Raw genomic sequence first — 14,367 nt, 5'->3', positions numbered from 1 at the left:
CTTCGGGTCTAAAATGAGTTTCTTGTAGGCAGCATATTGATGGGTTTTGTTTTTTTATCCATTCTGATACCCTGTGTCTTTTGATTGGGGCATTTAGCCCATTAACATTCAGGGTAACTATTGAGAGATATGAATTTAGTGCCATTGTATTGCCTGTAAGGTGATTGTTACTGTATATTGTTTCTGTTTCTTTCTGATCTACTACTTTTAGGGTCTCTCTTTGCTTAGAGGACCCCTTTCAATATTTCCTGTAGAGCTGGTTTGGTGTTTGCAAATTCTTTCAGCTTTTGTTTGTCCTGGAAGCTCTTTATCTCTCCTTCTATTTTCAATGATAGCCTAGCCGGATATAGTATTCTTGGCTGCATGTTTTTCTCGTTTAGTGCTCTGAATATGTCATGCCAGTTCTTTCTGGCCTGCCAGGTCTCTGTGGATAGGTCCGCTGCCAATCTAATGTTTTTACCCTTGTATGTTACAGACTTCTTTTCCCGGGTTGCTTTCAGGATTTTCTCTTTGTCGCTAAGACTTGTTAATTTTACTATCAGGTGACGAGGTGTGGACCTATTTTTATTGATTTTGAGGGGCGTTCTTAGCATCTCCTGGATTTTGATGTTTGTTCCCTTTGCCATATTAGGGAAATTCTCTCCAATAATTGTCTCCAATATACCTTCTGCTCCCCTCTCTCTTTCTTCTTCTTCTGGAATCCCAATTATTCTAATGTTGTGTCGTCTTATGGTGTCACTTATCTCTCGAATCCTCTCCTCGTGTTCCAGTAGTTGTTTGTCTCTCTTTTGCTCAGCTTCTTTATTCTCTGTCATTTGGTCTTCTATGTCACTAATTCTTTCTTCTGCCTCATTTATCCTGGCAGTGAGAGCTTCCATTTTTGATTGCACCTCATGAATAGCTTTTTTGATTTCAACTTGGTTAGATTTTAGTTCTTTTATTTCTCCAGAAAGGGCTTTTATCTCTCCGGAGAGGGTTTCTCTAATATCTTCTATGCCTTTTTCAAGCCCGGCTAGAACCTTGAGAATTGTCATTCTGAACTCTAGATCTGTCATGCTACCTATGTCTGTATTGATTAGGTCTCCAGCCTTCGGTACGGCCTCTTGTTCTTTTTTTTGAGGTGAGTTTTTCCGCCTTGTCATTTTGTCCAGGTAGGATTTGCTTTCTCCTGCTGTGGAATTCCGCTGTTCTTGGTGACTGAAGTTGGTTTTGGATCGGTTTCTTGTTGATCTTCTGGGGGAGGGGCCTGTTGTAGTGATTCTCAAGTGTTCTTGCCGCAGGCGGAATTGCACCGCCCTTGCCAGGGGCCGGGCTAAGGAATCCGCTCGGGTTTGCTTTCGGGAGCTTTTGTTCCCTGAGCGCTTTCCGTAGAGTTCCGGAGGATGGGAATGAAGATGGCGGCCTCCCAATCTCTCGGCCCGGAGGAGCCGAGAGCTTGGGGTTCCGCTCCTCAGTGCGCTCTCAGAACAAAGCGCCCAACAGTCCCGCCTCCCTGGCTTGCGGTCGCGCCTCGAGGAAAGCAGTCAATTGTTGGAGCTGGAGAAAAGCGCCGGGTCGCTTTTGTCTCTGTGGCCTCCGGCCGCGCTCCGAGCCCACCCAGCCTGCGACCGGCACAAGGTAACCCTGGGCTTAGAGCTCACTCCTCGGCTTTGTCGCAATAGCTGGCTTCCCCGCTCCAATACCTGCGAGCTCTGTGGCACTCAGACACCCCCAGTCCTTCTGTGACCCCGCGGGACCTGGGGTTATGCTGACCCCACCTGGGTTTCCCCCCAGTTTAGCCTCTGGAGCGATGTCTCCCAGTGGAGCCGACTTTTAAAAGTCCCGATTTTGTGCTCCGTCGCTCCGCCGCTTGCCGGGTGCCGGCCCCTCCCCCCGGGGTCTATCTTCCCGTCGCTTTGGATTCACTTCTCCGCAGGTCCTACCTTTCAGAAAGTGATCGATTTTCTGTTTCTGGGATTGTTGCTCTTCTTCTCTTCGATTTCCCATTGGATTTGTAGGTGTTCACAATGGTTAGATAAGCTATCTAGCTGATCCCCTGCTACCCGATGTCGTCTCAGCCTGCTACTTCTCCGCCATCTTGACTCCTCCCCCCCTATTCTTGTGATTTCTTTATTGATCTCTCTCCCTCTATTAGGTAACTTTTACCTATAATTATAGAGAACTCAGATATATCTCTATTCCAACTGGTTGCTCACCAATTTTTTAACCCACCAGAATCCCATCTTTTTCTCTTCTTGGGGCTCTTTAGCCTTTTGCACAAGTGCTAAGTTAACCAACCCTATGTTTCCCCCCTTCCTTGTAGACCTTATCTAGTCATAACAAATACTATACTCCTTTCCTTACCTGAAAAACTTTGGGAGTATAAAATAATCAGAGAACTGCCCTGACAAATTGTCTCTCCTCATTCAGATTTTTTCAGGTCTAAGAAATGTATCAGTCCACTGGTCTCCTCAACTTTGGGAGACACATATCACCCTGCAAGTCATCTAGTAAGAACCTTTTACTGAGAGGCACCAGTGACCCCTACTTTCTCCCTCCAGTGAAACCCTTCTCTCTAAGCTTATCTTTTCCTTAACCCATTTTTATCTACTTTATCTGGCTATCTTACTTTCTTTGATTTGGATGAGTATTTTAAGAGTCATCTACCTAGTTCTTTGCTGTCCACACTTTGCAAATTCTGCTAACACTTGCACTAAATATGGTGACTGAGGAATTAATGAGAAGTAGGGAAAATGCAGAAGAAAAAGACTACTCTTTGTAAATGTTAGGAAGTGGCAGAAGAATAGAGTAGAGATCAACTTCCAGGGCTCACAGGAAAGGGCAGAGTCAAAAGAAGAGGCTTTGGGATGGGGATGAAGAGCATATTTGTAGATAGTTATGATATAGCCAGGAGGGAGAGATTTAAGTTAAAATAAGGGGAGGATTTGATGGAGTAAAGTTCAGAGGGAGGAAGAAGGAGATGTAAAGGGGAGATAGAGAACAGAGCGAGGGAAGAAAAACATGAGGGGACACATCAAGGACAGGCAATATGTCATTAAAAATTTTATGTTGTTTTCTTCTTTTTTTAAAGATTTTTATTTATTTATTTATTTATTTCATAGACAGAGATCAAAGTAGACAGAGAGGAAGGCAGAGAGAGAGAGGAGGAAGCAGGCTCCCCGCTGAGCAGAGAGCCCGACGCGGGGCTCGATCCCAGGATCCTGAGACCATGACCTGAGCTAAAGGCAGAGGCTTTAACCCACTGAGCCACCCAGGTGCCCCTATGTTGCTTTCTTCTAAAACTAGATTTAAAATTGAGAATGTTTGACAATGTAGACAAGTTGGAGCTGGAGAGAAGATAATCTGGAGATAGTTATGTCTGGTTCTGTCTGTTTAGCCTCTGAGGCAGAGGGCAAGATTGGCTGCAAGGACAAGGATTGAAGAAACTGGCAATAGTTTGGAGAGGGAAAGAAAGCACGAGGATGAGAAGCAAATACATGGCAGTATTTCCAGTCGGCACAGACACTTGGTTTTGAAGTCCTCCCAGGCACAGGGCAGGAGCAAGTTCATCACCCCTGGAGCTGATCCACAGTACAGCAGAAAGGAGAGCTCTTAATAACACTCAGATTACTCAAGAGAGTCAAGATTGAGGTGGTTTTGGCTCAGAGTGGGCGTAGAAGATGAGAAAGAGGAAAGGGGATGATCAAGAACATTAGGTAGGGGTAATAGATGAGAGGTTTGAGAGAAGTTGGGAGCCAATTATGAGGGAATTTAGAGACAAGAGGACTGGAAAGATGTGATGTATTCACAGAGTAGCATTTCTGGGATTAGGAAGATGTGAGAAGTAAAGAAGTTCCAAGTGATCAAAAACAAACAAAACAAAAACCTGGTTATGTTCATGAAAATTGGTTGCTGGAATGGTAATTAAATGAATGAGAGGTGAGGGGGGAAAAGACCATCCCTCTGATAAAGTTCTCAGTGAATGGAAACTTGGAAGTCTCCAAAAACTCCAGCCTACACTCAACCCTTTCATTTTACTGAGCTTTGCCTTCTTGATTTCCACCTCAGCACCTTCTAATAATGTAGTTTATATGTTGTTGTTGGTGGTGGTGGTTTTGTTTTTTGTTTTTTGTTTTGGCTCTCCCCATTCCTCACCAATTTAGGTTAACATTTAAACCCAGGTATTATCTTTTTTTTTTCTCTCAGTTAATCCAAGGAGTCCAATCCCAGTGTTAGTGACTCCTTCTACAGAGTGATAAGTGATAGAACAACATTCTTGAATAATTCTTGATCCTGAATTTGACTTGGGTGGAGACTAGGATAAGTAGATAAACCTAAACTAGAGGGAAGCAGAAAGGGTAAAAGTCAACTTGAATCTAAGAACCTTGAAGAGCAGATGAAAAGATGATTTCTTTGAAGAAATCAGAGTCACTTAAATAAAGCTAAGTGAAAAAGCTAAGATCATCATAAATCTGGCCATAAATAAGGGATTTGGGTGGTAACAATAGGAAAAACTACAGGGGGTGCCAGTAGAAAGGAAATGGGTAAGAGACTGGCACAAAACGCCATAGATGGGCATGAATATTCCAAGGAGGAGAGTAGATTGGGGGAATAGTTTTCTCTGGTAATTAAATGTTGTCAGACAGACTATGGAAAATATAAGGAACCTAAAGATAGAGGTAGACAAGAGTGAAACAAACCAATGTAAGAATCCCAACTACAAATGGCTAACAGTCACATGAAAAAATGTTCATCATCATGAGCTATCAGGGAGAGTCAAATCAAAACCACATTGAGATACCACCTTACACCAGTTAGAATGGCCAAAATTAACAAGACAGGAAAAAACATATGTTGGAGAGGATGTGGACAAAGGGGAACCCTCTTATACTGTTGGTAGGAATGCAAGTTGGTGCAGACACTTTGGAAAACAGTTTGGAGATTCCTTAAGAAATTAAAAATAGAGCTTCCCTATGACTCTGCAATTGCACTACTGGGTATTTACCCCAAAGATACAGGTGTAGTGAAAAGAAGGGCCATCTGTACCCCAGTGTTCATAGCAGCAATGGCCACAGTCACCAAACTGTGGAAAGAACCAAGATGCCCTTCAACAGATGAATGGATAAAGAAGATATAGTCCATATATACTACGGAGTATTATGCCTCCATCAGAAAGGATGAATCTCCCACTTTTGTATCAACATGGATGGGACTGGAAGAGATCATGCTGAGTGAAATAAGTCAAGCAGAGAGAGTCAATTATCATATGGTTTTCCTTATTTGTGGAGCATAAGAAATAACATGGAGGACATGGGGAGATAAAGAGGAGAAGGGAGTTGAGAGAAATTGGAGGGGGAGACAAACCATGAGAGACTGTGGACTCTGAGAAACAAAGTTTTGGAGGGGAGAAGGGTGGGAGGTTGAGTGAGCCTGGTGGTGGGTATTAAAGAGGGCACATATTGCGTGGAGCACTGGGTGTGGTGCATAAACAATGAATGCTGGAACACTGAAAAGAATTAAAAATAAATAAATAAAAGTTGAAAAAAAAAAAGAATTCTAACTAGGGAATTTTGTTAGATGGTCTTCCAATAAAAAGTACATAGAGGAGATAATATGTACAATAATTGGCCCTAATTTTACTACAAAATCCTGGCTATACTTTTTATTTAACATTTACTCTACCATGTGTTTTTTATACTCATTCAGAATGATTTAGAATCTGTAGAAAGGAGTAATAATGCTTTCAGACCATCAAGATGATATTCCTTCCAATGGTAACAGAAGTGGAAGAGCATGGATTAAGAAAACAAAAAAAGGTATGTAGTAACAGCAAGAATGGTCTTAATAAATATTTTAAATATCATGTGAAAGATTTTAAATCACATTGGATTTTAGTAGAAAGCCAAATGCACTAGTTTTGAATTCTTTTTCAATAATTTACACTGTCACTCTGTCCAAACCCTAATCGAGGTGTTAATGAAGAGTGTAACAGCCAAAAGGCAGGCAGCAGGGGACACTGAGTTGAAAAGAGCCCAGATAATCTCAAACCCTTGACTAATTAGCAATTATACTTATAAATACACACATGCATATTGAGAAACAGCTTTGATTGGTATGTACAGAACATAATACTACTGCTTGGGGATAGAGATGCCAAAGAATTCATGGATATAGTCCCAACCCTAGACAAATTTATAATCTGACTGAACCCAAAAAACACACATGGAATAGGCAATCCAGCACATGTTCAAAAACACAGCAGTGAGCACACATGCATGAAAGTAAATGCCCAGAGATACACAGGGAACAAGAAGTACAACATTAAAGACCGTGTAATTTTGAAAGGTGGGTAATTTATTTTCAAAATGTAGTTTACACATTAGGAAAAAATCCTATCAAAATACAAAAATACGTTTTAATCTCCTGATCTTTATTTTTTTTTCTCTTTTTTTCCCCTACTCATCTTTAAATGTAAATTAGAAAGGCAAGGACAACATAAATGGATGCAGTAAATTAATAAATAAATGAGCAATAAATTCAGGGGCCACATCAAAGTTCTATATACATACACACTGTGTATCCCAACCCTTATAGTATGTGTGTGTATGTGTGTGTGTGTGTGTGTGTGCGTGTGCACATTTACTTCTATGGCTATTTCTCTACCTTTCTCCATCCAAATTGCAAGTTCTTTGAGGGAAAAGAATTTTATCTAGTTAAATATTCCCAGACCTTAATACGAGGGACGTCTATCAACATACAGCAACCTATACATTGGAACTCTTGGAAATATTCAAAGATTACTATTACGCTCAAGAAATGTTGGCATCAAAGAGTCAAAAATATACCAACAAACTAGGGAGGACAGAAAATACTGCTTTTTACAAAAAAAATGAGGAAAAAAATCATTGTTAGGAGATAAAGTAATTACAAATATAATTCAATACATATATTTAAATATTATTAAAAATACTTACCTTCCAGTCTGAGGATCAAATCCAAAGTAAAGGTCTCTACAATGGTCACAACTTTGTCCAGCAATGGAAGTGTCTTGGCAAAGGCACTGACCAGTTAGACTATTACAGATGTGATGAACGGCACCTGTTACATGGCATGAACATGGCAGGCAACCAGGGGCATTGCCTGGGGAAAGATAAAAACCTGAAAATAAAGAAGTGAAAAGTTTATATACATATATATATATATTTGCCATTCAGTCTTTATTCATCAGAATCTTTGATTACACCAAAAACCAGAATGGTATCACGGCACTTCCCGATGTCCAATTCAAATGTGGCTATAGCTGTTCTTAACTAGTGTGTCAGTTACAACCAAAAAAGGGCTGGGTAAATAATGTACATTGTACCTGGATGACTCCCAGGCAACTAAAATTCAGTGCGTTTAAAATACACTTTGGGAGAGGTGCCTGGGTGGCTCAGTCGTTAAGCGTCTGCCCTAGGCTCAGGTCATGATCCCAGGGTCCTGAGATTGAGCCCCACATCATGCTCCCTGCTCAGTGGGAAGCCTTCTTCTCCCATTCCCCCTGCTTGTGCTCCCTCTCTTGCTGTATTTCTCTGTCAAATAAACACATAAAATCTTAAAAAATTTAAAAAAATGAAATCTCCTTCATGATCTTTCCATTAAAAACTAGTCCTCTTCTAATATCTCCATTCCAGCAAATAGGACCAACATTAATTCAACTGCTCAACCTAGAACCCTGTGACATCTTTGGGAAGGTGGCCAGACAAAATAAAAGATGGCCAGTTAAATTTAAATTTCAGATAAACAATGAGTTTTTTCATAAAAGTCTGTGATATTGGCTCATATTAAAAATTTATGATTTTCTAAAATTTTTATTTAACTGAGAATTCTGTAGTTTGCTAAAACTGGCAACCCTCGAGTCCTTCACTTCCCTCTACCCCATACATCTAGTTAAGCACCAGGTCCTATGGATACAATCTTCCAAGAATTTTAAACTTTCTCCTCTCCATCCCCACTGCCATCTCCCTAGTCACAGTCACTACCAAATTTATGATAGTTAACATTGTGAACCAGAGGCAATGGTATTCATTATCTCGCTCCTCACAACAATGCTAATAATTCAGGTATTGTTATTATGTTCACTCTATATATGACAACGCTGAAGGTTAAGAAGGTTAACAAACTTTCCTAAAATAATAGAGTCAACAAATAACAGATTCACACAGAGGCCATCTCATCTCATGGTATCCCTCCTGTTCCCTCCAATCTTTTCTTCATATTGTAGCTGGAACAACCTTTTTTCAGAGTGTAGTTTGAGCACCTCATTCCTCAATGGAAAATTGTTTGATGACTTCCTATAGCCTTCGGGGAACAAAAATCCAAATTCTTAACCTAAGGTCCAGTCCCACTGGCAGGTCCCACCTCTATCTTCAGTGTCATTTCACTGTTCATTCGCAACTCAGTCCCCTCCAGTCATACTTCTTCTTTTCTTGATGCCTACATGCCTTGTCACTGGCAAGTCCGTCTGCTGAAATTATTTTGACCTATCCTTTCTGCTTAGCTCACTTCTAGGCCCATCAGGTCTTGTGACCTCCTTGAGTAACCCACTCTAGGCCAGTTTAAACATGCCTGTTTCAGTTTCATAACATCTTGTTTCTCTCTTTCCGTGTGCTCATGAAAATTATACTTAATCTCACTTTCACCAGATTGTAACCTCCATGAAGACAAGAACCTTGTCTGATCAATTCACCACTGCCACCTGCACCCAGTATGGTGCTTGCCGCAAAGCAGGCACTCCCTAAACATTTGATGAAGTCACACAAATGTACCAAATTATAAGTAGGCATTGATTTCCATAAGTATTATAGTTAAAAACCCACAGAATTTAGGCTAATTATAAAACCCGTATTTGCTTCTTATAGCAGAAGAGCTAGAAATATGATCCGAAGTATCTTCACGTTACTTAAAATTTCGTATAACCAACGGCTATGAAATTAGAAAGGCATTAGACATTAGAATAATGGAGCAGTTGTATGAGGGAGAAATGGTTCTTGGTGTTGTGTGGTATGTGTGTTTGTGCATACACATGCACCTCCACATATATACACACAAACACATGCATAGTGTTACAAAGAATTTTACTGAATTGCAGAAAGATTCTGATGAATAAAGTTCTGACAAATTAAAATGATCTGCACAGTTGTCATGATCACTAATTTAGGTATATATCACTGATACTGAAAGAGAGAAAGAACATGGATACAAAGTGAATCCACTGTGTATTACTATGCTATAGGGAGAATCAAAAAGTAATTGGACTAGATTATAAATTTCATACGAGGCTCTGGTTGAAAACAAGCCATTCTTTCATAGCTATCCACAATTTGTATGTCTTCTCCTTGGCCCAGCATATTCTCTCCTAGAAAGTTTCAGAAATAGTCAAATAGAAAAAGATCGTACTCAAAGAAAAGGAAGAAACTCAAAATCAGTGCCATTCCAATCTGTTGGAAAGAACAGGCAGATCTTGTCATGTTTTAGAGTAATTGGCAACTAGATTATGTCATTTGCTTCTTTGCATCCACTATAGCAATGTGCCTTATATGTGTTTCCAGAAGTATAGTTATGCAAATTAATATATATTCTCATACCTGATTTATCATATAATCAAAGTTACACATTTCAAAGGCTTTTATTTTGAATTCAAGAACACTGTGGCTGCAATTTGATGTATTTTTCTTCCTGTGAAGCTACCTAGGTCCTTAAATTCCTGATGATGGCATCATGAATATACTAACAGCTCTCCAATTTGGATAAATTACCCATTAACACAGATACTTAGAAGTAGAATTAATTTGGACTTATTGCAATAGCTTCAAGCCACAGAGAATTCTGGAACAATTACAGATGATTTTTACAAGAAATGACTTATTAGATAAATCCGTAAAGGCAAGGGGGCATATTTTGGCACAGACAATTGGGTTGTCCAAGTTTTAGAAAATAAAAAAAATTCCATAGAAAAAATCAGAGATATACACAGAGAAGAACAAAAATGAAAAACAAAAACAAAAACAAAAACAAAAAAAAACAGGGAGACTGCAACGTGGAGGTTGGTCTTCAAGGAAAAACCTGCATTGGAATTTTCTTGGGGTTAATTCCCCTCCTCCTCTCTGGAGCATGATTATAAAGGTTAATCCCACTAGTATTTTAGTTGTCCTATTTTTAAGCAGTTCTAATTAGGATGACTCAGGTACCTTCCTGCTCAGTGATTACTTCTTGCCTTACCTGAATGTGCCTAATTCTAGACCATTACCTCTCCTTTTATGACTTCCAACTATAGAAAACAACATTTTCCCTTCCCTCCTACTTAAACCTCAACTCCAGAGTGTGACTTAAAGATAACTGACCTCAATTTTCTTTCACTCAATACATTTCTGATCTTCCACTAGCTCCACTCCATGTTCCACATCCTCAGGTCCATAACGTTGTGACTGACCTTCTGGAGGTTTCTATCCATGAATGACTTCGTACCACATTGTGAAGCCTGGTCATGAAGACGATGCTATTCCCTTACATTACGCAGTGCTGAGAGTTCGCACATCTACAGCACCGATCAGCCCACTAAAGTTTGTTATTTCCCCCAGTTTTATTTCAGCGAGCCCCGGTCCCAAACACAACAAGTCTAATGGGAAAAACAGCGTGTCTTGCTGTTAAAGCAAAAAGTCACCCGTATTATAAAATAGTGTTGCTTTATCCGGAAGACTTGCAGAATCCTTGGAGTTCAAAGTTATTAGCAAGGCAGCTGGTATTATCTCCTGTAGTGGCTATTTGCACAGCACAGCACTGTCCTGGGCATAAAAGAAGAGCGCATTTCCCAGCAATGTCCCTCCTGAGGACCATGAACAACCAGGCTTTGCCAAGGTCTTGAAATGGGAGAAAGAAAACAAGTTTAACCCCTAGGCCCTATTCAGAAAAGGAGGGCAGAGCTGAGGCTAAGCACTAATTATAAGCCATTTAGAAGAAATGATTCTCACCTTAAGCCAGAGGATGGACATAATACTAAGAGAAGAGTCTGGGGATAAATTTGTGGCTCACCAATACCAAGGAACAAGATGCTTTAAGTAATTATTTTAAAAATCAATATTTTCAGAAAGAACTATAGTAAGTGATCCTAATTTTCAAATTAAAACAATAAGAATTTTCTTCCATTTTGGTAATTTTATATAAAAATAATGCTGAAATTATTATTCATAGAGTTGACCAAAGGTCAATAATTGCATAAATATTAATATTATTCAACACAAGGTATAATTTTTCATATTGAAAAGTTTTTTAAAACTCTTTTCAATTAGTTTAGATATGTTTTGTTATTTAAAATTTTTTAAAGAATTTATTTATTTGACAGAGAGAGAGAGAGAGAGAGACGGTGAGAGAGGGACCACAAGCAGGAGGAGTGAGAGATGGAGAAGCAGGCTTCCTGCCGAGCCTGGAGCCTGATACAGGGCTGAATCCCAGGACCCCAGGATTATGACCTGAGCCAAAGGCAGATGCTTAACAACTGAGCCACCCAGGTGCCCCTAGTTTAGATATTTTTTTTTTTAAGATTTTATTTATTTGCAAGAGGGAGATAGAGCATGAGCAGAGAGAGGAGCAAAGGCAGAGGGAGAAGCAGACTCCCCGTTGACCAGGGAACCCAGTGCGGGGCTTGATCCCAGGACCCTGAGATCATGACCTGAGCCGAAGGCAGTTGCTTAACCAACTGAGCTACCCAGGCGCCCCCCTAGTTTAAATATATTTTAAAGTCTCTGCTCCTATCCCTTCTTCCTGGACTGCTATACTCACCTTGATTACTTTACCAACTCCTGTTTGCTTTAAAAACCCGTGTCAGAAAAAAAATTAATAATAAAATAAAATAAAATAAAATGTCGTGTCAGAAATCATGTTCTCAAGTAACTCTTCCATATCGCCCACCCTTCAAGAGTGAATGAATTCCTTCACTTTACTACTTCTCTAATTGGACATTTCTAATATTGCACTTGTCATACTGTGTTATATTTACATACAGGTCCATTTCTCCTACTAAAGCAAATGCCTTAATATATTTATGATTGTATATCTTATACCAGCATAGACCCTGGTACATAGTAATGTATTCAATAGATGTTTACTGAAAAAATGGACATGTGAATGAAATGAGTAGATGGCTAGATGGGTAGGTGGCTGGTTGCCTGGCCTGTTGGATATCTGTTACCCTTTAAAATATGAGACGATCTCTTTAGCACATTTGATGAAGTCACACAAATGTACCAAACTTTAAAGTGCCAAACTTTAAAGGAAATAGTAAAGATAAATCTGTGAGTCATAGAACGATTGGTCAGAATGGTTTAGCCTATCAGGAAGGAAAGCAGGGAGAATGTATATGAACCAGGAACAATATACTTAAAATGTAATCTTTGGGGATGCCTGGGGGGCTCAGTCATTAACTGTCTGCCTTTGGCTTAGTTACTGATCCCAGGGTCCTGGGATTGGGCTCCCTGTTCCGCAGAAAGCCTGCTTCTCCTTCTCCCACTCCCCCTGCTTGTGTTCTCTCTCTTGCTGTCTCTCTCTCTGTATCAAATAAATAAATAAAATCTAAAGAAAACCCCTAATTTTCCTATTTATGGGAATATCCATGAAGGACCTCCAAATGCATTTCTTTAAAAACCAAATTCAGTAACAACAATGAATATAAATAATGACAGCTATGATTATGTCTTGGGAGTTATAACGCATACAATATGTATTCACAATCCACAGAAACACTTTTATATTCTTTGTTCCCATTTTTCTCAGTCTCAGTGCTTATCAACTATATGCTCTAAAGTTTCTCTCCCATGCCATTGCCGCCATCCCAGAAATTTCTCCAACTTAGTCCATGGAGATCATCTCATTTCTAGACAACTCAGTTCAATTCTTCATTATCGGATCACAGTAGTCTCTCAGAATTCTATTCATTTTCATTTTATAACTATTACTCAGATTCTACAGAACAGAGATAAACTGGGACCTAAAGCAGTCAGCTAGAATCACAGGTGGGGATGAGCTTCAGTGTGGGGGGAGGCTACAAACAATTATAATACAAGTATCTCTTTTACATCGCCCTCTAATATTTTTTTGAGTGAATGATTAACAAATATTGCATTATTCAGAAAAATGTTTTACTCTTTCAGAGTCCAGACTCTGAGGTCAGTTGAACCTGGATTTGTAAATGGTTCTGCTGAATTACAATCCATTCCCCCTACTATAAAGTGGGAAAGTCCTGGTCCTCCCAGCCTATAAATATTGTGCATATTCAATGGGACTTTTTCAGATAAAACCCCTTTCCAGGGCCTGACAAACATCAGACGCTCAGTAAATATTACCTATTAACGTCACTGCCATTTTTATGAGGCACTATTGTAGGAAAGTGGGATTTTCCTTAAGTTACAATTTAAATAATGACTTGTCAATGTACTCCACCCCCCCACCCCCGCCACACACACAGATGTGCCTGGGATTACGGTCCATATTGTTTATGACAAAATTCTTTCCTGGTGGTTTATCAAAGAAGAGGCTCTTATTCTAAGGCCCAGGTCTCCCTGTGGAAAACACGTTCATCTGCAAAGCTGTTTCATCGAACACTAGGATAGGTGGCCTAACCGGATCTCAGCTTTGATGCACTGATTTTTAATGGAATATCAGCCATCTAATTCCAATTCCATTGGCAGGGTCTTGCATGCAATTCTGGTTTATGAGCTCATTACTTAACAAATATGATATGCTTCTTAATGAAACAAGATACTTTGTTTTACTTTCTAATAGTCTGTATGAATTATAAAACAAAACCAAAAGTAAATATCAGAGGAAAGCATGAGGAATTGTCCTATTAGCACAAAACATGTCATACGAAGCTGTTTTCATTATAAATTAGCCTTTATTTTATTCCAGAGCCACAGAGTCCTCAATAAACTCTCTCTGCCTCTGGTTCTCAAGGACAAGGGTGGGTCACTGGCTCAGGATGCCTTGACATCCTTCCCTGCATTTCCCGGCCTCGCCTCTGATTAAGTGCTTGCTGCTGAACATTACGAGGTCATCCAGCACCGAAAAAAACGAACTGGGAAAACATATTTAGTGCTGTATTTATTAGTGTGGGCATGTGTACATTCATATATGTACACACACTCCAAATAATTTTAAATTAAAGCATTTTTAAAATACTTAATGGAGGTTAAGCAGCATTTTTAACCTCTGTTCAAGTTATTGAATGGCATATTAAAACCAATGTGGCTCTAATGTAGCTTCTAATGTGCACTGCTGCTTTAACAAATTGCCTATAAATTTTAGTTGAATTAAGCCTATTCCTTGTACATTCATAGTAAGGTTAGGTTAATAATA

The 14,367-nt window shown here is 39.5% G+C and overlaps 1 protein-coding gene across 2 annotated transcripts in view; it reads right to left on the bottom strand.

Annotated features, from left to right (window-relative positions):
* Window positions 1-14,367, bottom strand: part of USH2A (usherin) — a gene marked incomplete at both ends in the record, with an annotated part of 700,457 nt that overhangs the window by 542,246 nt on the left and 143,844 nt on the right. For both annotated transcript variants that reach the window (XM_080825193.1, XM_080825194.1), the window contains one exon: window positions 6,954-7,137. In XM_080825193.1, coding sequence (XP_080681319.1) covers window positions 6,954-7,137 — 184 coding nt within the window. The remainder of the gene's footprint in view (window positions 1-6,953; window positions 7,138-14,367) is intronic.

The sequence above is a fragment of the Martes martes genome (genome assembly GCF_963455335.1).
Source record: "Martes martes genome assembly, chromosome: 15".
In the NCBI taxonomy this organism is placed as follows: Eukaryota; Metazoa; Chordata; class Mammalia; order Carnivora; family Mustelidae; genus Martes; species Martes martes.
This window is presented reverse-complemented; position numbering and strand designations above follow the sequence as displayed.